The following is a 26,861-nucleotide window of genomic DNA, read 5'->3' on the forward strand; positions in this document are numbered from 1 at the left end:
ACAGAAGGTTCCCCCACCTGTCCTCCAAAGTCAGTTCCATTGGATTCGGTCTTTGTGGATGACTCTGCCTTGTGCTGTTTGCAGTGTGCTGATTTTAAAGAATTCATTGTCTGCCAATCCCATTCCTGCCTGAAAGCCCTTTAACATACAGGAAGGCTGCGGAGGCCGGCCTCTGTCAAGGTCCTCTGCAGTGTCTACTGTGTTGTCAGGTGATGAGGAATGAGGTGCCCACCCAGATGTCACCGCACACACTGGGCCTGAGGTACGTGGTCTGCTGCCTGACGCAAGGAGGTGTGGGGAGGTCGCACCCGCCCACAGCCTTGGCAGGAGCCTGATGGCTGTGTGCAGCTCCCAGTTACAGTGCAGCCTGCACTGTCAGGAAGTCATTTTACAATGAGAGAAGATTTGACTATTGCAGGTTTTAACTTTGGTTGCAAACCTTTCCCGTAAACTCCTGACTTCACGAGATACCTCCAGATGTTGATCACTGTTCTCAGGCTGCTTTTGGTAAAGTTTAAATTTTATTTGCTCAATCACATGATAGAAGATGGTGTGCCCATACTCTGTTCTGCGGGAACTTGTTTCAGACAGAAAGCTAGGTTAGAATTAAAAACATGCTCATATTTCTGTGACTTGTCTTGGTTTAGCCTGTTGTTTCCATGTTTTAGAAGTAATCCCACATATTACATACACAGGAAAATGTCAATATTGACTGTTGTTCGAGTTTTCGAAGTCTCTGGGTTTGTGAAAGGCATTTGTAGTGTTCCTGAGATTGTGAACATGCATAGGACCGTGCTCCCTACCTGATGTTTGGAGATGCGGGGTCCCGCTGACAGACGATGCCTACCCCAGTTCAGACATCAGAGACCGGGCTCAGAAAGCGCAGATCTAATTTTACTTAGGATTGTACAAGACCTATATAGGCACTTTATCCAATCAGGCTAACATGCTTGTTAAAGCTTAACAGAATCAGCCTATAGGTAAGCTATATGTCAAACTAAAATAAACAAACCAAGCATGCCTAAATAATTCTGCCCGGCAACAAGTCTGAGACAAAGGACTGGGGTTGGCAAGCTCCAGCACACAGCATGAGGCAAGGCAGTGGGGCAAGCTCACATCACAGCTTGCGGGGTGCTTGAAGAGCGAGGCCTCCCCTCAGCTCATAGCTCAGCCTCAGCAACTGCAAAGACCTTCAGTCCATGGTGAGTCTTTACCATTACCTCAGTTTCTCTGTCCAGACTCTTCAGCTTATGTAGACCATGCTGTCAGCGACTGTTGTCAGATGAGCTTGAGGAATGTTCCCTGCACCTACCTATCTTCATACGGCAGTCTCAGAGTGGAGGTGCTTGCACTTCAGTGGCCCCCAGAGTTTACGGAGTCCACACTGGGTGTTCTGAGGGCTTCAGTTTTCAGATCTTAATCTCACGTGTGCTTTTTCCTAGGTATGTTTGTTTTTACTCATTGGGGCTGAGTTATGCATTTCTTTTCTGCCCAGCTCCACACGCCTTCTTGGGGAAAGTGCACTTGTCTCGCCACCATGGTCTTGCTTGGCACAGTCTGGAGGGCCGTCTAAAGTGGGCCTTGCTCTTCACAGAGTCTCTGGATAATGAAAAGCTAAAGCTTGCTTTGGGCTTCCAATTTCTTGCTTTCCATATAATTGAAAGAGGAGATCATAGAGTTATCAACTAATCATTAGAAGTATTTTTTGGTGGAGATTACTAGGACATTCCTGAAGGGGTTCCAGGAGTTGAGGGTCATCACCGTGACAGAACTTTGTATTGCCAACTGTGTGCCAACATATCCAAGTCTCATAGGACAGTAGAGACAGTCACAGACCCTGAGCCCCATTTCCTTCCACTGGAAAAGTGTTCATCCATGAGTACATTAATGACCCAGAGAAACCCCTGTCCTTCTTAGCAAGACATGTCTTTTCAATTCAACCTTAATGGTTATATCCAATATTCACCAAAATTCATAACATGTCTTTATTTTAGGGTCACCTCTAAGAATAACCATGATTTAGTCAAGGAGAAATTTTCTGTATTAGAACCTTTGTCACAGAAAGTCAAGAAAGACATTTTTACTTTTATGTATGGACATGTGTGTATATATGAAGAGGGAGAAGACCCTTTAGCCTTAGGATACTGCTCCTTAGGGAGAGGTGGAAAGGAAATAAGAACTTAAGGACAAAAATGAATAATGTATTATTTTGGCATATTTAAGATAGACACATTCATGTTCTTTAATGAGTGATGGTTGGTATCAAATTGATATGGTGTTCATATTCCAGCTGGTACCTTTAAAAAGATGATAGAACAGTGTTATCTCAAGCTGTCAAATGAACCTCCTATGATGTTTCATGCCCTAGCTGCTGCTGAACTCATGGGGAATATGAGATCTCACCTGAGATTGTGCAGGGATGCATGTAGCGGTTTTCCTGATCCTGTGGAAACACAGGGACAGCTGTCTCTGAAGTCCAGTGCTGTCTGTAGACAGAGGTGATGCTTCATGTGGGGAGGGAGCAGTGATCCCGGGGTTCGGAAACTTGACCTGTCAGTGTGATGGGAAGTTGAAATGGGTCTCCTGATCACCTTGGCAGCCCACAGTCACCTTGTAGTGATTCCAAGTCCTCCCCTGCAGGTTGCCTCTGGCATAGCTCCTGGACTGTCTCTCCTGTACATGCCCCTCAGCTCCCTGCAGTCCCCCCAGTTCAGCAGTGAGTGCACTGGATTATGGGTGTCTGGTGGTTCTGACACCTTGCTGTGGGTTTTAATCCTTCTGAGGAGAGTGTCAAGAGAAACGGCCCTAATCAGAGCTTGCTGGCTCCTGCTCCAAGAGGCAGACCTGTTCTTGAACTTCATTCCAGGTAGGTGGTGGCCAGGGACTGCCCTCCCATTTGCAGCTAATCTTGTAGCTCCCTGCTCTCAGCTCTTCAGTTTCTCTGTTCATCCTTGGCCTGGGAGTGGTCAAGAGTCCTCCCTGGTTCCTTCTGCTCTGTGGGTGTTTCCATGTTGGTGCCTCAGCTGGGGCCCTGCCAGCGCCCACTACCCCAACATTGTCTCCCCACTCAGACCTGTGTTCTCTAGGACAGCCCCGGGTCTTGTCCACTCTTGAAGGAATAATCTTGGAGAACAAGCTGGCTCAGATTTAGAGACCAGGATGCTTTGTGGAAGCTTTTTCTCCCACTGCCACGTAAATGAGAAAAGAGCAGCAGCCTGGCATGCACAGGTGAAGGGTTCTGCACGTGAGATTGTGACCGCGAGGCTATAGCAGGCGAGTGCTGCCCTTGCCCCATGGGCAACAGTCATCCAAAAATGGAGGTGCGCTTCCATCAGCTCTGCAAAAATGGATCTCAACAATGCATGTGAAAGAAGGAAGACAAGGCACTGCTGTGGGTGGACAGAGCACAGAGGTGGAAAAGGAGACCATTGTTCACAACTTACTCTAGTGGATGGACATAGGGTTCTGCTCCAGAGGGTGGATGTGGCCCAGGAGGCCCTCCTTCACATCTTATCTGAGGTGGATGGACATAGAATTCTGCTCCAGAGGGTGGAGGTGACGCAGGAGGCCCTCCTTCACATCTTATCTGAGATGGATGGGCCTAGGGTTCTGCTCCAGAGGGTGGAGATGGCTCAGGAGACCCTCATTCACATCTTATCTGAGGTGGATGGGTAGGGTTCTGCTCCAGAGGTTCAAGGTGGCCCAGGAGGCCCTCCTTCACATCTTATCTGAGGTGGATGGGCCTAGGGTTCTGCTCCAGAGGGTGGAGATGGCTCAGGAGGCCCTCATTCACATCTTATCTGAGGTGGATGAGTGTAGGATTCTGCTCCAGAGGGTGGAGGTGGCTCAGGAGGCCCTCATTCACATCTTATCTGAGGTGGATGAGTGTAGGGTGCTGCTCCAGAGAGCAGAGGTGGCCCAGGAGGTCCTCCTTCACATCTTATCTGAGGTGGATGGGCATAGGGTTCCGGTTCAGTGGGCAGAAGTGGCCCAGGAGATTCTCATTCACATCTTATCTGAGGTAATTAGGTGTAGGTTTCTCCTCCAGAGTGTGGAAGTGGCCCAGGAGATCCTCATTCACATCTTATCTAGGTTGATTGGCGTAGGTTTCTCCTCCAGCAGGTGGAAGTGGCCCAGGAGGCCCTCCTTCACATCTTATCTGAGGTGGATTAGCGTAGGGTTCTTCTCCAGAGGGTGGAGGTGGCCCAGGAGATCCTCCTTCACATCTTAACTGAGGTTGATTGGCGTAGGGTTCTGCTCCAGAGGGCCAAGGCCGCCCAGGAGGTCCGTGTTCGTAGCTTCTCTGAGATGAATCGAGTGTTCTTTCTAGGCAGTGTTGGATCATCTATGACTTTTCTCCCAGTACTTGTGTGTATGTGGGTAGTACTGGGAATTGAACCCAAGTGCACTCTCTCCACGTCCCCAAGCCCTTTTTGTGTTTTGATAATTGCTCTCACTAATTTACCCAGGGTAGCCGGGTACTAGTGGTTCTCCTCCTTCCCTCCTAAATGGCTGACTTCACACCCTGGGTCTTTATGGGCCTTCTCTGTGTTATTTATGGGGCCCCTTGTGAATGACTTTGGGTAAGGAGCACCAGCAATCCCTCCCTCTGAACCAGGAGTAGCCCTTATTTTCGATTCCATCCCTTCTTTGGGGATGTGACTGTGCATTATCTGCCATGACAGAACACTTGCCACCCGTTTTCCTCATTCCCCTGGAAGGTGCTTCCCACTGGTGGTGCCTGTCACTGGATGTGTTTCCTCCCTTCATTCAGAGATGATTCTAGATTGTGGATGCCCAAATCTTCAGTGAGAGAATTCTCATTCTCTTTAGGTAACATCTGAGCATTCAGTGCGTCCCCCCAAATGGAAAAATGTCACTTTGCTCAACAAATGCTTATACTTCTAGAATGTTCCTGTCCTTTGGGAGGTGTGCCATTGGCACAGAAATAGAACTAGACTCAGGGCTTGCATGGAGGGCTGACAGTGCGGACTACAGACTGGCAGTCTCTGTTTAGTCAGTGTGTCCCAGTGGTGGAGCAGGGACGTGTGATCACAGGCCCCGGGGGGGGACAGGAGTTGAGGTCGGCATCCTGGCTTCATGGTGGAGTTGCACTCTTTAATTCTTTGCCTTCTGTTTTCTCTTGTGTGGAGTGGGAAAATACCTGCCTCCTCAGGAGTAGGAAGGTCAAGGGGCTGGCAGGACCGGTTAATGCGTCAGGTATGATGTGAAGCCTGCTTCCACTTCTCTTCCCAGAACCAGCAGAGTGTAGGGATTTGAAGGAGGAAAGAGGACCACCAGGATGGCGAGGGATCGCCCCTTGGAGGAGTGAGGACTCACTGGAGAACGAGTCTTGGAGAATATGAGTGGGGTTGTAGGGGAGAAGAGGCGGGAGAGGACCGTGGGACTGGAAGTGCCCAGTATACTTCGGGGGAGGAACAGAGTGCTGGCCTGGACTGTGGGGACAGAGTGGGTGGCAGCAGTGGTTGGGATGATGTAACCAGAATGAGAAGAGATTAGTTAGGTCTACATGTCTTGCAGTCGTGTCCCATTCTCTGGCCCTTGTGTGTAGACATTCATTTCCCATGCTTTTTTATTTACGGAAGATATTTCGCAAATGCTGAGGGATAAGGATCAAAATGCATGACAACCTGTGTGAGTGTGAAATCAGGAGAGAGAGGAACCTAACTGGCTCCCGTGGTGGGCTTTCCTGGTACCCTGTGTAAACTGGAGTGGACGTCATGTCTCAAGGAAGCACTGTGTGCCCACCCTGATGGCGCCCGTACTCCGTGGAGAGATCTCCGGATTCCCTGTCTCTCTGCGGAAGTAGAACTCCATCCGCTAGTTCTTATTTTCACTTCTACCTGACACGTAGTGTGAACCAGTTTTTGATACGATTAACATTGGGCTTCTAATTGTCTTTGTCTTATTCCTCAATTTTCAAAGGAATCTAAGCATGTTATAGAAAATTTGGAAAGTAAAGGGAAGAAGTCAGTTCTTGATCTGGTGCTGACAGGTAAATGTACTGCTGTTGTCTGTGGCCGTTTCCTGAGTGAAGAGCCTGTGCTTCCTCTCCCTGTGAACTTGACCGCCAACTCCTTAACTGCTGGAAGAGTTGTCCTGGGTGCCCAGGTGCCCTCCAGCCTCCACCCCACTGTCCCACGTTACCCACTGGGTGGGTGTCTTGTTGGTGTATTGTTCCCTTCAGAAGTGTGAAACGTCCTTTGTCCCTCCTGATTAACTTTGGCTTGAAGTCCACTTTTTCTGATGCGAGGCTGGAACCCCCTGCTTGTTTATGAGATCCACGTGAATAAGTTTTTCCCATCCTTTCACCTTCAGTCTGTGGATGTCTTTGCCTACGAAGTGAGTCCCCTGAAGATAGTATATTGTTGGGTCTTGTTTTTTATTCCAATCTGATTGATGAGTTTAGGCTGTTGACATTCAAGGTTATTATTGAGAAATGGTTTTTATTCCCTGTCATTTTGGTTTGTTTCTGGTGTTTAGTTTCTCCTTTGATTGACTATTCCTTTAGTGTAGTTTCTCCCTTTGCTGGCTTTCTCTTTTATTTTTCATTTCTTCTTCTTGAAATATTTTGCTGAGAATGTTTTGTAGTGCAGGCTTAAAAATTCTTTTAACTTTTGTTATTGTGGAAGGTTTTTTATTTCATCGTCAAATCTGAAGCTTAATTTTGCAGGGTATAGTATTTTTGGTTGGCATACATTTTCTTGCAGAACTTGATATATGTTATTCCATGACCTCCTAGCTTTAAGGGTCTGGGTTAAGAAATAAGCTGAGATCTGGGATTGGTTCCCTGCAAATTGTTGCAACCACCCTGGAAAGCAGTATGGAGAGTCCTTAGAAAACTTGGAATGGAACCACCATTTGACCCAGCTATCCCACTCCTTCATTTATACCCAAAGAACGTAAGATCAGCGTACTGTAGTGACGCAGCCTCTTCAGTGTTTATAGCAGCTCAGTTCACAATAGCCAAGCTATGGAACCAACCTGGATGCCCTACAACAGATGAATGGATAAAGAAAACGTGTGTATATACACAATGGAATATTACTTAGCCAAAGAAGAATGAAACTATGGCATTTATTGGTACATGGATGAAGCTGGAGAATATCATGCTAAGTGAAATAAGCCAGTTCCAAAAAACAAACAAACAAACAAACAAAAAAACCCCAAAAAACAAAAGGTAGAATGTTTTCTCTGATATGGGGATGCTAACCCACTACAAGGGAGGGAAAGATTAAGAGTTCAATGGATTAGATAAAGGGAAACGAAGGGAAGGGAGAGGGATGGGATTAGACAAGACAGTAGAATGAGTCGGACATAACTCCTATCCTTATATATGAATTCATGACCAATGTAACTACATCATATGCAACCACAATGATGGAATCCTAATTGAAATAAGTCATACTTATTCTATGTGTGTACAAAATGTTGAAATATACTCTACTGACATGTATACCTAAAAAGAAAAAAAATAAAAAAGAATTTAAATAGGGATTATGTTTTAAAAAGCATATTTAAATATTCCAGATAATTTATAGCCAAAATGCTAAATTTCTTTAACCTCCAAATTCCTCTTCTCCCTACACCTATAGATAAGGTTTTGGTATTTACCATACCTCTATGGTTGGTGACTTGTGGGGTCAAACTTGTGGTTCCAGCAAGGAGCCGTGGGGATTAGAAAATAAATACTCACACCTGCAGATTCTGAAGATGAATAGCTGGGGTCAGGTGGAGTGCTGCTCTCTGATGGAGAAGCAGATCCAAAGAGTTACACCAGCAATCTTTATTTGTATGCGTCTCATGATCAGGTTAAAGACTATGGGAGCATCATTCTTTCTACTCAGAGAGTTACAGGACTAGAACATCTATGCAGCTTTTCTGCAGTTGCGATCCACCGTTGCAATGTGCAACGTAAGGAGCTTTGTGTAGCTCTCTAGAAGGCCCGTTGTTTAAAGTTACTGTTAGGCGCACAGGCTCAGGAGTAGCAGAGCTGGTGAAACACTGTGCTTGTCTGGCGTGAGAATTCCTGTATCCCAGGAAGGTGGAAGCTGATGAGACTCTTCTGCATACCCTCCTCATGCCAGGCATTATCGTAGCAGCTGGGCAGCCTGTGCCTTTGCACAGAAACATTCCCAGGCACCAGGCTCACCACAGTCATGAGGTCATCAGAGACCCCCAATCTCAGTCACTGCTCTCCCATCCTCTGTCACCTCTCTCCACATATATGAGCAGCTGAATGAAGTGTGAACACATTTAAATGAGTGAATATAGATTTCTAGCATAAATAAGCTCCTGCTTTGCATCGTACCTGAAACTAGTTTTTTTTGCCCTTGATATGCCAAACAGATATTTTTATTGTTTTATATATATATATATGCATAAAAATCTACTTGATTTTAAAAAATTTCTAATAGGAAATAATCTCATGCTTAAGAAACCTTTCAAGGGAAGAGCAGCGTGGGACTCCCTCGTGCCTCTCACCTGTGCCCAGCATGTTGGTGTGGCCTTGGCTGTGCTGTGGAGGTTGCCAGCATGTGGTCACTTGTCTTCACCTCTGCCTGCCTCAGGATGTGGTCGCTGAGCATAGGACGTTCATCACAGTCACAGTGCTCTTACCAACTGTGAATTAACCTTGAGGGGACCTGGAGTCCACCACCGGAAGCCTGTCAGCCGCCGGCCCAGCAGCATCTTCTGTGGCATGTTCTCCTTCATGTGGAAGCCGGCTTGGGGTCCGATCCCACGTTAGGCTCCCCATGTCTTCAGCCCATTATGCCGCTGCTTTGATTGAAGGGAGACGCCGTCTATGGCCCAGCCCAAACTTTCCTCCACTCTCCAGTGAGGGACACCTGGGTGGTGCTGCTTTACCTCTGGAGCAGGCAGTGCTGAGATTCTCTCTTACACAGACTTTCCTTTGAGTACGAAGGCACCTCTTCGCACTGCTCGGCGTTGCTGGATCAGTGGGCGGCCTGCAGGCTGCTGGTGGGTGACACACTTACCAGTTTGGATTTTATCGACCTTCATGTTTCCCGCTCTGCTGGAGAATTGCCACCCCATTGTTCTGACCAAAACCCCAAGATTCCTAGATAGGGTGGACGTGTGACGTAGCTGTGTTAGGTGTTGTATGTACGTAATAGGCATTACTTCATGAATCACATTTTAATAGTCTGCCCATTTTTATTGTGCTATTAAGTATTTTTACTTACTGAATTGTTTCTCTTTGACTATTAACTTGATACCCTTGAATTTTCTAAGTAGCTAAATCAGTGCCGATTTTATTTTTCCCTTTTTAATACTTATGTCCTATTTTTGTCTTATTTCCTGGTTTAGAACGTACAGCACAGTGTTGAGTACTAAAATTAGCCATGGTGTCCTTTCCCTTGACTCATGAAAACCATTCTAACATTCCATCACAGCTTGATTGTCTGCCATAGTGTTACAGTGAACAGCTTTTGTCCAATGAATTTCCCTCTCAGGTTACTTTACAAATTACTTAAAATATCAGGAACAGTGTTGGGCTTTATCCGTTGCTCATTCAGCACCTGTTTGGTCTCCCTCCTTTTGTGAGTTCTGAGGCTCCTGTGGCGCCTCCCTGCTGTGCTGCACTGGAGCTGGATTCTGTTGATCAGTGATTCTGCCCTCCTGTCGCCCTGCCTGAGAGCTGCCTCTTGTTCCGCACTCCTCATCACGGCCCGCAGAGAGCGGGCGTGGTCCCTGTGGGCATTCTGTGCCAGCCACGGATCAGGCCGAGGTCTGTCATCTCACCACCAGCTCTTCTGTAACTCCCTCGTTACTCGATACTCTGCATTTTGTGGATGTGTCTTCCGAGAGTCTCTTTGTTAACATCTGTGGGTGGCAAGCTTTCATAATCCTTGGATGTCTTAAAATATCTTGTTCCCACGTGAAGCTGACTTTACTGAGTGCGTGAGTCTCAATTCATAGCCAGTTCCCTTGACGCCGGCACCTGCAGTCAGGCTGGCCAAGGGACCCGGTGCAGTCCCTCCGTCTTTCTCGAGAGTGCCCATCCCCTCCTTTTCCCACTGGACCTGACTCTGCAGAGCTGAGCCTGGGTCAGGCATGGCGGGCTGTTGTCTGCTGCTCGTTTGTGCCGCTTGGTCCCAGCGCACCTCAGTCTCAGCCTGCCCCTTTCTCTTCAGCCTCGAGAACGTTCTTCCCTTGCTTCTTTCCTTTCTCCCCTCTGTTCTCTCTGACTTTCCTCTGGGCTCCTGCTGGACTGAGCCTGCCCTCCTGGGTTCTTGTCCTCACGTCTCTTGCCCTTTGTCAGACCCTTGCACTGGGTGGGGTTCTTGTCACGTGTCTGGTGGGCCCCTCCTCGGCATGTTCCTGTGCTCAGCTGCAGGGTCTCAGCCCGGCTGTGCTTCTGTGCCCTTACCTCTGCTTTGCTCCTTCGCGTGGGCATGGTGCTCCTCAGAGCGCCTGCTGTGGACTGGAGCCCTTGCTCCCAGGGCTGCTCCCTCTGGAGCTGAGGGATCTGCTCTGTGACTTGGCTTCTCTGAGTGTCATGATTTGGATATGAGGTGTCCTAAACCACATTTGGGATGATGCAGGAGTGTTCAGAGGATCAAGCTACGAGAATCGTAACTGAGCCAGTGGATCAATCTGCTGGTGCAGATCGCCTGGGTGGACACCGCAGGCAGGCAGGGTGTGGCTGGAGAAGGCGTGTCCCGGGCCGTGACTGGGGTCTTCTTGTCCCTGATCAGGAGCTCTCTCTGGATCCTGCTGTCACGGCCTGTGCTGCTGCCCTCCCTCACACCCTTCCACCGTGATGTGCTGCTCTCCTGGGCCCAGAGCTGTGGGTGAGCCAACCACAGACAACACACCTCTGAAACCTCGATCCCTAACAAGCTTTCCCTCCCGTGTTCTTGTCAGGCATCTCGGTCACAGCGACAGAAGCTGATGAAAACACGATAGTGCTTCTAACTTGAGATGGGTCCCTGCGACTTCAGGGAGGCCCAGGTGGGCTGTCCTGAGGTCAAGGCTGTGTCTGTCCCCGCTGTCCTGCTGAGGCCTCTGCTGGCTCGGGAGGGCAGCCCTGTGCCTCTGCATCAGCTCTGCAGGGGGCCGCCATGCGCACCTCCAGCTGCTTCCTCAGGACCTTCTGCTATAGTCGGGTTGCATCACCACGGTGGGCTCGTTCTGGAATCTCATGGATGCTGAACCCTTGTGCCTGGGAGCTTCTGGCCATGGGATCCATGCAGTGGTCAGTGGGTAGCCCCGTTTGTTCAGAGACGCCTCCAAGGTCTGAAGACGACTCATCAGTGTTGTGCCTACGCAGCAGCAGCACCACACGGATGCACAGGCTCATCCAGCCTCTTGCCAGGGACCCAGCTGCACCTGGGGGGCTGAGCCTGGGAACTCACAGGGAGAAGGGCGGGCAGCACATGCAGTCACCGACCAGCCCCCTGGAGACACAGGGTGCGTGCTGAGTGGCGCCAGAGGACCCAGCCGAGGTGAGAAGGTGATGGCGTGAGTGAGATGCCACACGGCATCTCAAGTTTCTGGTCACCTTGTGCATGTGTGTGTAATGCGAGCTCTGGTTTCAGGGTCACTGACCAGTTCTATCAAGGAAGTGAGTTCACAAACGTGTAACTGACCCGAGGAGAGAATGAGCGGTGTTCCCAGGCCTCTGGGAACTTCACACTGCTCCAGCCCATCCTCCTCATCACCCTCCTGGAAGAGGGCCACCATGGCCTGTCAGCGTCCTCTCTGGGTCCTTGGGACTCCCCTACCACTGAGTGGGTTCCTTCTGGATTTTTGTGCTCTTCTTTGAAACGCCTGAGATTTGGGGCAGGGAGCTGAAGGCATTGCCCTGTTACCAGGGCGGGGTGCTCCTGATCGGATTGTTCCTTCCCTCCAGGACACCCTGCTCCTCAGCCCGCCACCCTTGGACTCTTCAGGTCAGCGGGAATGGTCTTCCAGCACTGCAGGCCCATGCTGTGGCCCGTGCTGTTGTTCCCTGCGGAGCATCCTCTCCAGGAGGACGGTGCTGCCTCCTGGTGGACACAGGCTTTCCAAGGCCCGGCCTGCTGCCTCTTCCACTGCCCTGACAGGGGCCTTCTGCATCCCAGGGCGGGTTGCTTCCCCCCAGAGCCAGTGTGCTCAGGCTGCTCTTGGCCCACTGTTGTGCTTGGCTTGTCTTTCAAGGCACCAGTGGAGGATCACTGTGGCTGAGAACCTCCCTGACTCCCTAACCCCACTCTGCTGATGCTAACTGAAGTACCCAGCATCCCCTTTCCTCGGTTTTTATTAAGGGATAACTTAAAAGATGAACAGATATTAGATGTCAGCTTAGTGGGTTGTGACACTCGTACACGACCTCGCAGCCAGCACCAGAGCAAGGTGGAGAAAACCCTAGTTCCCAGTGAACTTCCCAGAGCCCCACCCACACTCAGAATCCTTGACCTTCTGCCTTCTGTCACCCAAGAGTAGCTTTAGCTGAAAACTGGATTCAGATGTATTTTTTGATTGCGTCTTTCATCTAGCATGTTTTTGAAATTTATTCATGTTGTTCCATGTATCGGCATTTCTTTCCTTTTGTTGCTGATTAGTATTCCAGTGAATGAATTTGGAAGATGCCACGGTTTTTCCTCTTCCATTCGATGGACTCCTGGTTGTTATTAGTTTGTGGCCATTGTGAATAGGGCTGCTGTGAGTCTTTCTGTGGACATGTTTTATTTCTCTTGGGTGAATACCTAAGAATGGAATGCATGGGTCATATGCGTGGATGTAAAGTTTCACCTCTTTAAGAAATTGGCAAGTGGCCCTGCATTGTGAGTGTACTCTTTTAAACCCCCACCAGCGGTGTGGAGAGGAACTGGCACTCTGATGCTCACCAATGTTTGGGGATGTCAGTCTTTTCTATTTTAACCATTCTGAAGGGCCCTTCTGTGCCTTTACAAGGTTGTTTATATGTTGACCTCTTGCTCTTACCTCCTGGATCTTATGAATAAGGACTGGTTCCTGCTTTTCTGTGGTCTCCAACACTACCCTTGTGTTGGGGACCTGACCAAGTGCACAGGGTATTCTGAGTAGGTGACAGATGCTGACAGATGCTATCTCTTGGGACCCTGAAAGCAAATGTTGATTGATGCCTCCTTAGAATTCTGGAGGGTTATTTTGAGTCCTACCTTGGAATTCTAGTATCTGGGGACAGATTGATGCTTCCTGGAGGCCATACCTCGTCACTCACTGTGTCTCACCCCCATGTGCTAAAGTTAAGTAAGAACTTGCTCAGCTAGAGGACTTCCTCCTCTGGGGTGTGGGCACGGGAAGCCCCTGCCCTGTCTCTGCCTCAGCCCTGCTAAGCACCTGGGCTTCTTGTTCTCAGTCTACCCAGTGAGTGTGTGTGTGTAAGGTGTGACATGTTCACTGTGTGCTCAGCCTGCAGGAACTGAGGAGGAGGACAGATGATCCTGGTCACCAGGGTTAGGGTGACTGTGAAGAAGAGTCGGATGCAGCTGAGAGCCGGAAAAAGGAACGTGAATGGGCAAGTTCAGCCTGTTTCACGTTTGTTTTGGGACTGGCTGCATGCACCTAGGAGCATGCTCTCCAATCACATTTTGCTAAGAAAGCATACCAGATAGTCAGTCCTAACTGTGAACTCGCTTTGCATTATTAAGAGGGCCGGAATACTGTGGGCACTGGCGGCCTTCACAACAGTGGTGTCAGTGTGTCTGCTGGCCTTGACTAAAGCTACTTTTCGCTGCTGTGACTAAAGGACTTGACCAGCACAACTGTAGAGGAGGAAGAGATTTGAGGGCTCATGGTTTCAGAGGTCTGAGTCCATAGAAGGCTGGCTCCATTCCTCAGGGCTCCAGAAGAGACAGGAACAACACAGTGGAGCAGTGTGGTAGAGCGAAGTGACTTATGTGGTGATCAGGAAGCAGGGAGAGAGGGCTCCACTTGCCAGACACAAATACAAGCCTAAAGCCACGCCCGATCCCACCTCCTCCAGCCTCGCCTAGCACTTCAGCCACCACCCAGTCGGTCCCTACCAGGAGATTAATTCACTGCTTGGGTTAAGATTCTCAAAACCCAATCGTTTTCTTCTCTGGACCCTCTTGCACGTCTGACGTGAGCTTTTGAGGGACACCTCTCGTCCAAACCACAACACTCCAGCCCTGGCTCCCCGAACCCACAACCATCTGGCAGTGCAAAATACACTCGACTGCAGGGCGAGCTCAACCCGGCCTTGGTCCCTGCTCGGGGTCTGGACTGGCCTTGGTCCCTGCTTGGGGTCTTGGTATGGGGAGGGTGGGAGGTGCTGGCAACCTCACTCTGATGCCGCTCCTCCCGGGAGCTCCCAGATCTGCTCGTTCGCTTGGCCTCGCCCTTCGCTGCTCATCCTCTTCTAAGCCTGCCATCTTCTTCACCCATCTCCTGGATCTGGCTTTCATTTGCTGCTTGCTGACAGTGGCCCTGTTCTGTCCTGTGCGAGGGACTCAGGGGGCCTCCATGGTTTGACTCTGGTCTCAGTGCCAAGAAGCCCTGCGGGGTCCCAGCACCTGTGCTCACCTGCATCTCAGGCCTCCTTTTCACCTCCTGGCGTCTTCCGAGCACTTGCTGCTCCTCACGTGTGGCTCGCACTGTGAAAGTGCCCTGGGCTCTCATGGCAGAGCTGTTCAGGTGCCCCTCCTCCCTGTCAGCTGCCGCTCCTCTTCCCAATCTGGAGCTCTTTCACTCGGGGTCTCTGCCTTGCTGCCTGTTGATCAGTGTCTTTTTGTTCTGTTGTTTGTACTCATGGTTTCCCCCTTGTGTGTAACTCCTGTGTCTGATTAAGTTAATATTTCAGTTCTTTGGGTGTGTGGTGCTGGGGATTGAACTCAGGTCTCAGCATGTGCTAGGCAAGTGCGCTACCATGAAACTACACCCCAGCCATGATTCAGTTCCGTTAACTCCTATATATATAGTCTTTTATCCAGTATTCACTTTAATTTTCTGAACACATTTGATTTTGTACATTGGCGTTTACAACATAATGTTATGGAAACAGAGGGAAATGGTTAGTATAGAGAAGCACACTCACATTCTCAATCTCACATGGTTACTTTTTTGTGAAAAGCACAGCTAAGAACTCATATTTAAGAAAAGCCTCTCACATAGTGCAGTGTTGCTGTTTGAGAGTGACGTGCTGTCCCAGGCATCCCTAGTTCCATTGCCCCTGGGGTGGGGGGTACCGGGTGCTGGCTTCATGGGAAGGTGCTCTGGAGGAGGACTGTGTGTTGTTCACATTTGAAGCTTTAATTTTGTGGTCAACCCCTTCTTCCATAAAACTGAAATCAGGAGACCCAGCTGGCATCAAGAGCTCTTCAGTATGTAGCCTTCCTTGGAAGAAATGCTTGGGCCGTAGGACTGCTTTCTGTCTGAGCCAGAGAAGCGTATGGTCCCTTGGCTTTTGTAATACTTATGCTAAGTAATGAGCATAAGGAGCGAGCACATTGAATTTGTGCTGCACTATTGATTAGAAACTAGCATTCAGCTAACGCCAGTAGGAATGCAGTTCTGGCATTTAGGGCTTTCAGATTGTGCATTGAAAGGCATGTCCACCGAGCACATTCGGCTTCAGCCCCAGCATGAGTTTCAGCTGGGCTAGGACGAGGCATGCATCATGGCCTTAATGACAGCAAGAGGACCAGAGTGAGTGTCTGTATGTCAGGTGACTGCACATCAGCGTCTACCCCTGTGACTACAAGGGGATATTGCCCAAATTCGTGGCCACCAAAAGGGGTGTCACAGATGTGCTTGGCAGTTTATCATCATGCCCTGGGGCTGCCTGTCTGGGTGGTTCCTGGAAGCCTGTTTCAGTTCAGCAGTTGTGAGATTTTCAAGGAGCTGTGCTTTCTATTCATCTTATTAGGGGTTGAGTCTTCAGTGCTGAGGCCCCCTTGAGTGAGTCCATGATTAGGAGCAGTACCATGGTCAGCCTTCGGCTTGGTCACCAGCAAGTCAGCTGTCCCTACAAGCCCAACTGCTTTGGCAGCAGCTGACCCCGATGTCCCTGCTCCATCTCCAGGTCTTGCCAGGTGACAGAAGAAACAGTAGCAAACCAGAATTTGTGCTGTCATTTCCAGATTATGCTCATTCAAGGAAATGAACACTGGCTCAACTTACTAGGAGCCTGAGAACATGTGGAGAAAATTAATTATTTCCTCTTTTTCTCCCAAGATATTTGAAACTTTCTTAGATTTTATTTTTCATTCCAATTCTTCTTATGTCACCCACAGGGCACCGGTTCTGCCAACTCAGCAGATATGGACCTCAGCAGTTTGCTCCCAAAGCACGCTGTTAGTGTCAGAGGGGTTGCTTTTCTCCCTGTCATTGTGCCAAAAGAGTACAGGCTAGTTCCATTAGCAGTGGGAATTGAGAAGGGGCCTCCTCTGGCCTGCCTCCTCTACCCCAAGCTCTTACGTCTCTTCTCTTCCTCCAGGGCAGGTCTTTGTCTTGGGAGGACATTCCTAAGTGGCCTCTTCCCACAGCTGCTCACAGCTGATGCTGTCGCACCCTGTGCGTCTCCCAGACGTTCACCTCTCCAGGGGCCTTGCCCAGAATTCCAGGCCACACTAGCACAGGTGGTGCTCACCTGCCATGGGGTTGTGTTTCAGAATGTCTTTAGGGTTAGCTGTTTTGAGTTTCAAGTTGCCTGTGGATTCTAGGCCTACACAAGAACTGTGCTGTGTAGCTGTAGTGCCTAATGTTCTATGGAGCATAGGCTAAGTCTGTTTGAATGTGGTCAGGCTGGGAACATCGCCAACACTTACAAATGTGGTTCCAGGAGAGCCATAGGGCATTCAACCAGTGGGGCATTCGACTTGGTCAGTTAGTGTCCCCTGCTAATCCGTTGCATGCCAAGGCCATTTGGAAACCCCATGGGAAGCTGGGCTTGGTGCCAGGTGACAGTCACCATGATAGAATTGTAGCTGACTTTTCTTTAGGACATACTTGGTTGCAGGCAGCAGACACTCAGCTCACTGTGGTTTACAAATGTAAAGGGGCTTTGCGGGATCTTGCAGTTGGATGCAGTGCCTGAGGATCAAGTAAAGTCCTGGGGCTGGGCTTCTCCTACTCCATCTTGCTTCCTACTCCAGGCTACTGAGGCTGCCTCCTTGGTGACCTCCACCCACAGCCCTTCAACAAGAGCCACACTGACCAGTGTGCTTGGAGGAAAAGTGAGCACATCACTGACCTGGCCAGCAGGGCCAGGGGACAGGCTGCACTGAGGCCCAGTGTGGATCAGGGCATTCCCAGGGATGCAGAGGGAGGGAGCTTCCCAAAGGCGTCTGAGGCAGATGGAGGAAGAGGTCTGGATGCTCTTTGGAAAGGGATGACGTGGGTCACGTCCATCACTTTAGCTGCGTAATTGTATACTGAGGTTCATGCTGAAATTCTTGGAGCACCTGTTTGCAAGCCAGACCTCTGCCTTCTTTCCCTTATTTGCTTTTTAACAGTTCACAGAAATCGTGATTGTTTGAACAGCTTCACTTCCCATGACCTCTGTAAAGAGAAGCAGCAGACCTTCTGCTCAGTCACAATTTAAAATATAGCTTGCTCTTCTTTGTGAAGGACTGGAAAAGAGATGGGAGCCCCGCGGAATGGTTGAGATGGCGTGAACTCTGGTGTTCCCTGGAGGGGAGGCCTGGAACCACAGGGCAGGCCTGGTGAACCAGGGTCTCCTGCTGTGGACAGGAGGAATTTCAGCTCCTTCAGAGACAACAAAGAGCCACAGGCTTTCTGTTCAGGCTTTGCTTCCCCTGTGAGGGTCTTTGGTGGCCTGGGTTCCACAGGCAGGGCTGTGCTCTTCTCTGGCCAGTGCTCAGGAAGATTTTTGTCTCCATTTGTCCATTCAAATCCCCTCCTCCCACCCCATTAGAAGCCCAGGCAGTAGGCTACAGACCCAGTCCCCATCTCTGTAGGGTCTGACTGCAGTTTTCCTGTGAACCAAGCCTCACTCTCTCCCCCTCTCTCCCTCTCTCCTCTCCAGTTTTTGGGTACTGGGATATCTTAGGTGCTCTCTTTGCCTTTTTACACAGTGCCACCTAATTTAAAGTAGTTATTTGACAGTATGGCATTGTGGGAAAAACAGAATCATAGTTGAAATGTTTTCTTTTTTTGTAAGTGAAAAGTTGTTGATAGGAGTCAACTTGGCTGTAATTAATAGCAACAAGTGATCTTTTTTCAGGTGAACTTTTCTCCTCAGTGAGAGAAGCGTGTGGACTGGATGTTCATCCTCCCTGAAGAAAAAGAAATAGCGCCATATTCTGCGGGTGTTGTGGGAGTGCTGTCCAGGTGCCCGGTCTGCTGTCCAGGTGCCCGGTCTGCTGTCCGGTGCCCGGTCTGCTGTCCAGGTGCCCGGTCTGCTGTCCAGGTGCCTGGTCTGCTGTCCGGTGCCTGGTCTGCTATCCAGGTGCCCGGTCTGCTGTCCAGGTGCCCGGTCTGCTGTCCGGTGCCCGGTCTGCTGTCCAGGTGCCCGGTCTGCTGTCCGGTACCCGGTCTGCTGTCCGGTGCCTGGTCTGCTGTCCGGTGCCTGGTCTGCTGTCCGGTGCCTGGTCTGCTGTCCAGGTGCCCGGTCTGCTGTCCGGTGCCCAGTCTGCTGTCCGGTGCCCGGTCTGCTGTTCTCTGTGGGTGTGGCTTGTTGTGCACCTGCCTCCCCAGCTGCGTGGCTCCTGAGGGCTGGGTGAAAGGTCCTTGGTCCTGGGACTGAGGCTGCTGCCGACAGCTGGGGCAGAAGCTTCCTCTCGATGGGCTGGTCCATGAGTAAACTGGGACTTGAGCTGTTCCCTTGAAGGCCCTCTTCAGTGCCCTTTCATGACCTGCGAGAGGACTCCGTGTGTCAGGCCCCGCAGTCTTCTCTCCAGACAGGCACCTCGCCCCAGGACTCATGCTGGTGACTGTCTGCATTTCCAATCTCTGCAGCCCTCCTCTGGCTTTTAATTCCTCCAGTTTCACTGATTCTTCACTACACTCGACGATTTACTATTGTTTAAATGCATTTTGTGTGGGAATGCTATATATTATCTTTTTAGTCATTAATTAAAATATTTAGCAAAATACGGAGTTTATTTGATACACATCATTACACATCTGTGCTAGTGGCAATACCAGGATCATAAAATAATTGCAGATAGGAAACTGTAAATGCCCGATCCTCTGGTAATTGGGTTTCACATATAGCTTATCGCCACCTATTGCTTTTTTTTTTTTTTTTCATAGTTTGTAATTTTATTACAGCTTTCAGGTAAAATAGTTTGTATCATTAATGACTCAGGAAATCCCTGATATCTCCCTATCAGGTTAAAGAAACAAAACACATTAGGTCAGTGATTACGCTTTTAGATATCAAGGTGTTTTGAGCCCCAGATATTTGATAAGCCAAGACCACTGAGCTCATGTTTGTTTTAATAAGATTCTGGCCCAAAGGCTCATGTTTTAATAGGAACTACAGGTTGTTTGTTGTTGTTGCTGCTGTTTGTTTTTGGTTCCAGGAGAAGACAGGGCAGTCCAGTTATCTGTGAAATCTTAATGTGATGGCTCAGGGTAGGACCATCTCTTGGTGACACTGAGATGGTTGAGCTGATCAGCAACAAATCTATGTGGGGGAAACTTGGAAGTGCTGGCCGACTTGATGGCCTCGAAAGCCTGTGCCCCGTGCACGCTGGCGTGGCGCTACTCCTGCTCCGCGGTCATGTGAGGCATGCTCAACCAGTAGTGGCTCTCCGCCTCGATCTCCAGGCGACGGATCGTGTTCTGCTTCAACAACAAAGAGACCCTCCGTGGTCGCCGGTGCTTCCCGATCCGCTGACTTCCAGGAATGCGATTGCGGCAGAGAAGAGCGTGAGGAACATGCTTCCTGCCACACTCCCAACAACTTGTGCCCCTCTTTGCACAGCGGCTGATGCAACTGTGGCAGGACAATAGCCTCTCGGGGTCCCCACCTATTGCTTTTGAAATACATTCTGTAAATGAAACTATTGCACTGAAAATTGTTTTTCTATGATCCATGCTTATGCCACAGTGCAAGTTTTCCTAACTTTTCTTATTAAGTTCTACTGCTATTTTCAACAGGATAATCAACTGTAAAAAGGCATACTTAAGTTTTAGTGTTCAGTTTGTTTATTGGTGGTTTTCAAAACTGGGGACAGAAGAGGAAGAATAGCTACTAGCAATTTGTGGCTTAATTCCTTTGTATCATTTTCCTACCATGTTATGTGCCAGAACCCAGTTCCCATCTGAAGATGGTGCTCCCCATCTTCAGTGGTGTGGCTGTGCTCCCTCGGCCCCATGTTTGAAGTAACAGTGAGGTCATCTTTGCAGTGCTGACATCCAGAGGCAGCTGTGGGTGGTGTGTCTGACTGCCACACCTGTGGAAAGAGAAGAGCTTTGCAGAGCAGGTGAACGTGACACTGCCTGGTAGAAGACCCTGGGGTGGACTCCCAGCCTTCACTGGCTCGTTGAAGCTCCTCAGTTTCCATGGATGGTCCACGGCTGCACCATGTCCCCTGCAGGTGGAGGAAGATGCCTGCATGACCTGCGGTGGGGCATGTGACCTGGTCCATGCCTTGAAGCTGGAAGTGCCTCTGGGAAAGAGGTCTCATCTTCAGGAACGTGAGTCCATCTCACTTTGGAAGAGAACTAGAAGTCTCTGGGAGTCCTGGCCAGCCCCTCTGCCACTGTGAGTTGAAATCAACTTTTGGATGAAGCTCAGTCTGAGGGGAAGAGGTGGAAACAAACCAAGCAGATCATTGAGCCACAGAATAAAGCTGACCATGGGATTCTGGACTTAGTAGTCCTGTGAGCCAGTAAATGGCCTTAATGTTAAACAGGAGAGTTGATTGTTCCATTACTTACCAGCCAGCACAATGCAGTTGCCCTGGGGTTCCTGAGGTCCACAGGGTGATGATGCTTCCAGATGTCTACCAAAATCTGTACCAGTCGAGGTTCTCCAGTGAAAGGGGGCCAGCAGGATGTGTATCTATTCCTGGGTCTTTGTTGAGAAAGAGAGTGAGAAATTTATTATGAGGAAATGGCTAATGTGACCCAGATGCCAGAAGTCTGAAATCTGCAGGGTGGGTCTCCAGGAGACCCAGGGAAGACTTGATGCTAGAGTCTGAAGGCCACCTATAGGTGAAGACCCCAGCCTCCCATGTGACCTCACGCTGAAAGGAAGGTGTGTGCCATTTAAATGTCCCAAGAGGATGGGAAAGGACTGGCTTTAGTGGCCATGGTCCACAGGAAGGAAGCCTCTTACTTCCAGCATCCTGCAGGTCACATCTGCTGCCCCAGAGGATCAGCGATCCAGGCAGCAGTTCTTCCCAGGGGGAGCCAGGGGTTGAGAGGGCGACACACTCAGTGTGGAGGAACCAGGTGCCGCAGTTCATGGCAGAGAAGATGCTGTGTCATTAGAGAATGTGGTTTGTGGAATGATTTCTGTTGCTGATAGCGAGATGCCTGTGACACTTCAATTAAGTCTGTAATTATAGAGTAGCATGTTGTAAACGAATCAGATAGAAACCCAGGAAATTAAATCAATCACAGGTCCTTGCCTTTGGGTTGCTAAGGAGCTTTGATGAGGATGGAATAACAGATTAGCAATCAGAAGTTTGAAGAAGCTAAATTTTTAAAGAGCATTGCGAAATCAGATTAAAATTATGATGTTCAGTTTTGGAGTACAGGAAAAACTGAATTAAAGGCACAATAGTGGTTATACTAACAGAGCTTAGCAGCTCCTGTTCTAAATGTGTTGACACACTGTTGTGGTGCTTTCGAATGCCTGTCTGTGTGTTTGAACCTACATCAGGGAACCTCTTCTCAAAGCGTAGGTGCTCCTGTGAAACGAGGACCTCTAATGTGGTTCCCGGAACTAGAAGCACTGTCTCAATGGTTTGGTGCACACCACTGCCCACAGTTCAGGCAAATGCCTTCAGACTGGGCGAACCCCAGGGAACAAGAATTAGAAGAATTTTACCAAACCTTAAAATCTGCTGGAGCTTTTTGCAAAACATTTGAAAATCAAGATGGAATGGTGGGTTTTCTTGGTGAATATAAATGATAGAAGCTGATTCAGCTGATGGTGGAAAATTTGAATGGACCAGTAGCTATAGATAAAAGTTGTCATAGATCTGTCTTTAACAAAAGGCACTGGCTAGATGTTTCAAAGATGAATACGACGACCTTTTAGGAACTGATAGTTTGATATTATCTAAACCATCCCCGAGCGATGACCACCCCTCTCTTTTAATGATTGATTCCCAGACTTGGCAAAAATAGTAGAAAGAGGCTCGTCTTAAGAATTTAGATATAAATTTCCTAGTGAAATATGAGCAAGTTGCGTCCAGGCAGACGTGAGGCGTGTGCCTGAAGTCGCTCTGTGGGTGCCGTGTTGCTTCCACGGCAGCGCGTGACAGAGCGCGTTGGCAGGGGACAGACACCACGGTCAGGTGGTGGGTCCCACAGACCTGGAAGCAGAGCAGCAGTTACTTCTGACACCACTGGAGGACAGAGCCCCTGCGGGAAGCGTCTTTAACGTGAACAAGAATGCAGTGCAGAGCTCAGCAACAGACACGCAGTAGTGGAAGGTGCCAGAGCAGCTAAGTGCTACCCATGATTCATGTATTGTTGTGGGAAAATGTGAGCTAGGGTATTAAAAATCAAAGGACTTATTTCAGTGGGAGAGGAAGAGACTATACAAAATCTTCTTGGTAAGCCAGAACACTGCTTACCCGAGATCAGCAGATAAAAATCTCGGACTGTATTGTCCATGATAAAGTCATGTAAAAATGAGTTCCATTCTCAGAAATAAGCCTCGCAAAATGCCTTGGAATTCATAAAGTGTGTAGGAACAAAGCCATGGAAGAATCCTTGGAAGGGGCACATGGCACTTGGCATGGAGAAGCATGTGAAGTCGACTGAGGGTCTGTGTGTATGTCTGTGTGTGCATACATGTGTATGTGTGCATGTATGTATTATGTATGTATTTGTATCTATATGTGTATCTCTATATGTGTGCATGCATGTGTTTAGGTACTTGTGCATATTCTATATATGAGTGTATTTGTGCATGTGTCTGTATGTATACATGTGGTATGTATTTGTGCGTGCCTGTCTTTGTACATTCATGCATGTATTTCTGCATATATGTCTCAGCACATGTATTTGTGTGTGTGTGTGTGTGTGTGAGTGCGTGTGTGTATTGACTGCATACTTCCCAGCAGAATCCTTTCTTATTTGAAGCATCAGTAAAGGTAGAAAAAGGGGAGTTGATTAAGGGGTGATTAATTTAACATGCAAGAATAAGATTCACACTGCTGTCTCATGAAGAGTTTTGAAAAACATCTGAATTTTGGGGTATGGGATACTGGGAAACACTAATGCTACAGTCAGTTGACCAGTCTGTGCACGGATGCTTTTATATGGGAGCATTTTCAAGTTAGGAAAATATGGATTATTCAGCAAATCTGGAATAATTGGTTATCTATTGGAGAGAAAATAAAATTGATTTCCATTTCATAACTCAAAAATTTTAAATATATTAAATATCTAATAATCAGAAATAGTTACAGAAGTTTCTTAAAAAATGATATCCTTCTTAAACTATAGAATTGGGAGGATATTTTTAACCTATAAAACTATTAATGAAGTCATTGGGAGGTTTGAACGTAAACATCAAACCCTTCCACATTGTGGGGACTCCTCAGGCAGAGAGGAGATGAAGGGCAAGCGAATACACTGCTGCTGACGGTGTGGCTGAGCTCTGGTGTCCGTGGAGAGGTCCTGGGTAGAAGACACTGCTGCTGACGGTGTGGGTGAGCTCTGGTGTCCGTGGAGAGGTCCTGGGTGGGAAGACACTGCTGCTGACGGTGTGGCTGAGCTCTGGTGTCCGTGGAGAGGTCCTGGGTAGAAGACACTGCTGCTGACGGTGTGGCTGAGCTGTGATGTCCGTGGAGAGGTCCTGGGTGGGAAGACACTGCTGCTGACGGTGTGGCTGAGCTCTGGTGTCCGTGGAGAGGTCCTGGGTAGAAGACACTGCTGCTGACGGTGTGGCTGAGCTCTGGTGTCCGTGGAGAGGTCCTGGGTAGAAGACACTGCTGCTGACGGTGTGGCTGAGCTCTGGTGTCCGTGGAGAGGTCCTGGGTAGAAGACACTGCTGCTGACGGTGTGGCTGAGCTCTGGTGTCCGTGGAGAGGTCCTGGGTAGAAGACACTGCTGTTGACGGTGTGGGTGAGCTCTGGTGTCCGTGGAGAGGTCCTGGGTAGAAGACACTGCTGCTGACGGTGTGGGTGAGCTCTGGTGTCCGTGGAGAAGTCCTGGGTGGGAAGACACTGCTGCTGACGGTGTGGCTGAGCTCTGGTGTCCGTGGAGAGGTCCTGGGTAGAAGACACTGCTGCTGACGGTGTGGCTGAGCTGTGATGTCCGTGGAGAGGTCCTGGGTGGGAAGACACTGCTGCTGACGGTGTGGCTGAGCTCTGGTGTCCGTGGAGAGGTCCTGGGTAGAAGACACTGCTGCTGACGGTGTGGCTGAGCTCTGGTGTCCGTGGAGAGGTCCTGGGTGGGAAGACACTGCTGCTGACGGTGTGGCTGAGCTCTGGTGTCCGTGGAGAGGTCCTGGGTAGAAGACACTGCTGCTGACGGTGTGGGTGAGCTCTGGTGTCCATGGAGAGGTCCTGGGTAGAAGACACTGCTGCTGACGGTGTGGGTGAGCTCTGGTGTCCGTGGAGAGGTCCTGGGTAGAAGACACTGCTGCTGACGGTGTGGGTGAGCTCTGGTGTCCATGGAGAGGTCCTGGGTAGAAGACACTGCTGCTGACGGAGTGGCTGAGCTGTGATGTCCGTGGAGAGGTCCTGGGTAGAAGACACTGCTGCTGATGGTGTGGCTGAGCTCTGGTGTCCGTGGAGAGGTCCTGGGTGGGAAGACACTGCTGCTGACGGAGTGAGTGAGCTCTGGGTTCCATCCTTAGTGCTGCATAAAAATAAACATAAAATAAAGACATTTTGTCTACCTACAACTACAAAATAAAAAAAAAAAATGCCCCTAAAAGAAAAAAACTAAGAAACACAGTTTAGTCAGAAATACAGTTGCTCAGTGCATGAAAATATCCCAGGACTCCATGAGAGCAGTGTGCAGCCTCCGTCTTCCACCAGAGACAAAAGCAGAGATTGATGGTATGTGACTGTAAATTGAGACAGATACCTCGGCAGCAGATCAGGTTGATAATGTGCTTGTTCTCTGACTCAGTAATTCTGCTTCTAGGAGCATATTCTTCATAGACTCTGAGGAGCTTGTAAAACTGTCCTTATAGTACCTAGTAGTTGGGGAAACTGGAAACAGCCCAGGGCCCAACAGTGCAGGGTTGGTTGTGATTCCTCAAGGTGGGAACAGGGTTTTAAGCAGCTCCGTGTGCACTGGTGGGAGAAATGTGGGCATAACAAGTGAATGAATTGAGTTTAAGCAGAGCGTCCGGTCTGGGGAGAGAGGGCTTACTCGCAGGCACCTGCATCTGAGTCTGCAGTTCAGATGGGTGGCCACAGCAGGTGGCGACTGTCTATAAGAAGCAAGTGGCGGACTCGTCTGTAAGTCACTTTATGAGGGTCGCTGTGTGAATGTGCTTGCTGAGACAAAAGGCCAACATGCCTACTTTATGACGGTTGCACGTTTGAAAGTGACTCTTCAGTGTTCAGTAACTTGTCGTTGAACTGATGCTTGTTCAAAGAATTTGATGACAGAACACAAATTTCATAAGATGTTACACGTTATGTTGTAAACTACCCAGCACTCAAATTTGTGTAAAATTGGTGCAGGTGGTAGTGGTTTTTCAGGGCCACACAAAGCCTGTGTGGGAGAATGCGATCACAGGAGCTGAACCTGGCAGGGGGCAGCGTCTCCAATACGCTGCTGTCAATGAATCTCCCTTTGAAAACCAATTTCCTATTTTATCTGATTAGCTTTTGGAGTGATAATGCTTTCATGTTATCATTAAATGAAAAACTAAGCAGAGAATTTTATGATTTATTGGAAGATATGTATTAGCACCTCTTAAAATCAGGACCACCCTCAGTGTCCTCTAGGTACATAACTCCACTCCCCCCATCTTTTTCCTGGAAAGAAAATAATTGGCCATTATTATTCCCTGGCTCCTGTTTTTTGGAGTTGGCCTGCTTCTTTGTTGAGCCAGCATAAGTTCACATACACTGTTTTATCATCTAGTTGTATAAGGAATTATAACTCCTGATTTAAAGTATGGGTTCCCGATTTCTCTCTGGTTTAATATTTTGAAGTTGCCAACCCTGTTTATTATAATTTCAAAACCTGCTTTAAAATTGCTTTTCACAATATGCATATGATAAGCGCTTTGTGCACAATTCTGAGGTTGTGTTTAAAAGTACCTGATGTTGCTTTTATGCGAGGTTCTCCACGCCTGCTTGCTTCTTCCCATATTGCTGTACTGAGGTGATGTAACTGTTGCTCGGTCTCATGTTTTCTATGCATTTTCCGTATGTTTTTCTAGGGGGGAGGCTGTTTACCCTTTTTATCACATTTTCCCCATTTCTATCCATCCTCATCATAGGCTTTCCCGCCACCTGAGACTCAGCCGTAGCCCTGCGTGTCCCACTCCAGCGGTGACTCCTTCTGCTGCACCCCGCCCGGCACGATGGGGACGGCTCAGGTACTGTGTGACCCTGCTACTTCTTGCCTTTGCTCTCTGGGGTGCTCATGCTCAAGCACGTTCTTTCTGCCTGCTGAGATGGGACCCTCTACCCAGGTGGGGTGCTGGGGCGATGGCCGCAGTCCAGCTGCCAGAGGGGCACGGGTGGCAGGTGAGGGCGGTGGGC

The 26,861-nt window shown here is 49.0% G+C and overlaps 1 protein-coding gene and 1 pseudogene across 2 annotated transcripts in view; one reads left to right on the plus strand and one right to left on the minus strand.

Moving 5' to 3' along the window:
* Positions 1–26,861, plus strand: part of DLGAP2 (DLG associated protein 2) — a 663,652-nt gene that overhangs the window by 60,284 nt on the left and 576,507 nt on the right. Inside the window, exons 2-3 of the mRNA XM_079142912.1 lie at positions 20,350–20,707; positions 26,597–26,695. Of these exons, the coding sequence (XP_078999038.1) occupies positions 26,681–26,695 (15 nt within the window). The 5' untranslated portion in view covers positions 20,350–20,707; positions 26,597–26,680. The remainder of the gene's footprint in view (positions 1–20,349; positions 20,708–26,596; positions 26,696–26,861) is intronic.
* On the minus strand, positions 19,240–20,037 carry LOC306662142 (large ribosomal subunit protein mL63-like; annotated as a pseudogene). Its single transcript has one exon. The product of its transcript is annotated as a large ribosomal subunit protein mL63-like (transcript).

Source organism: Sciurus vulgaris (assembly GCF_902686455.1).
Source record: "Sciurus vulgaris genome assembly, chromosome: 5".
Classification (NCBI taxonomy): domain Eukaryota; kingdom Metazoa; phylum Chordata; class Mammalia; order Rodentia; family Sciuridae; genus Sciurus; species Sciurus vulgaris.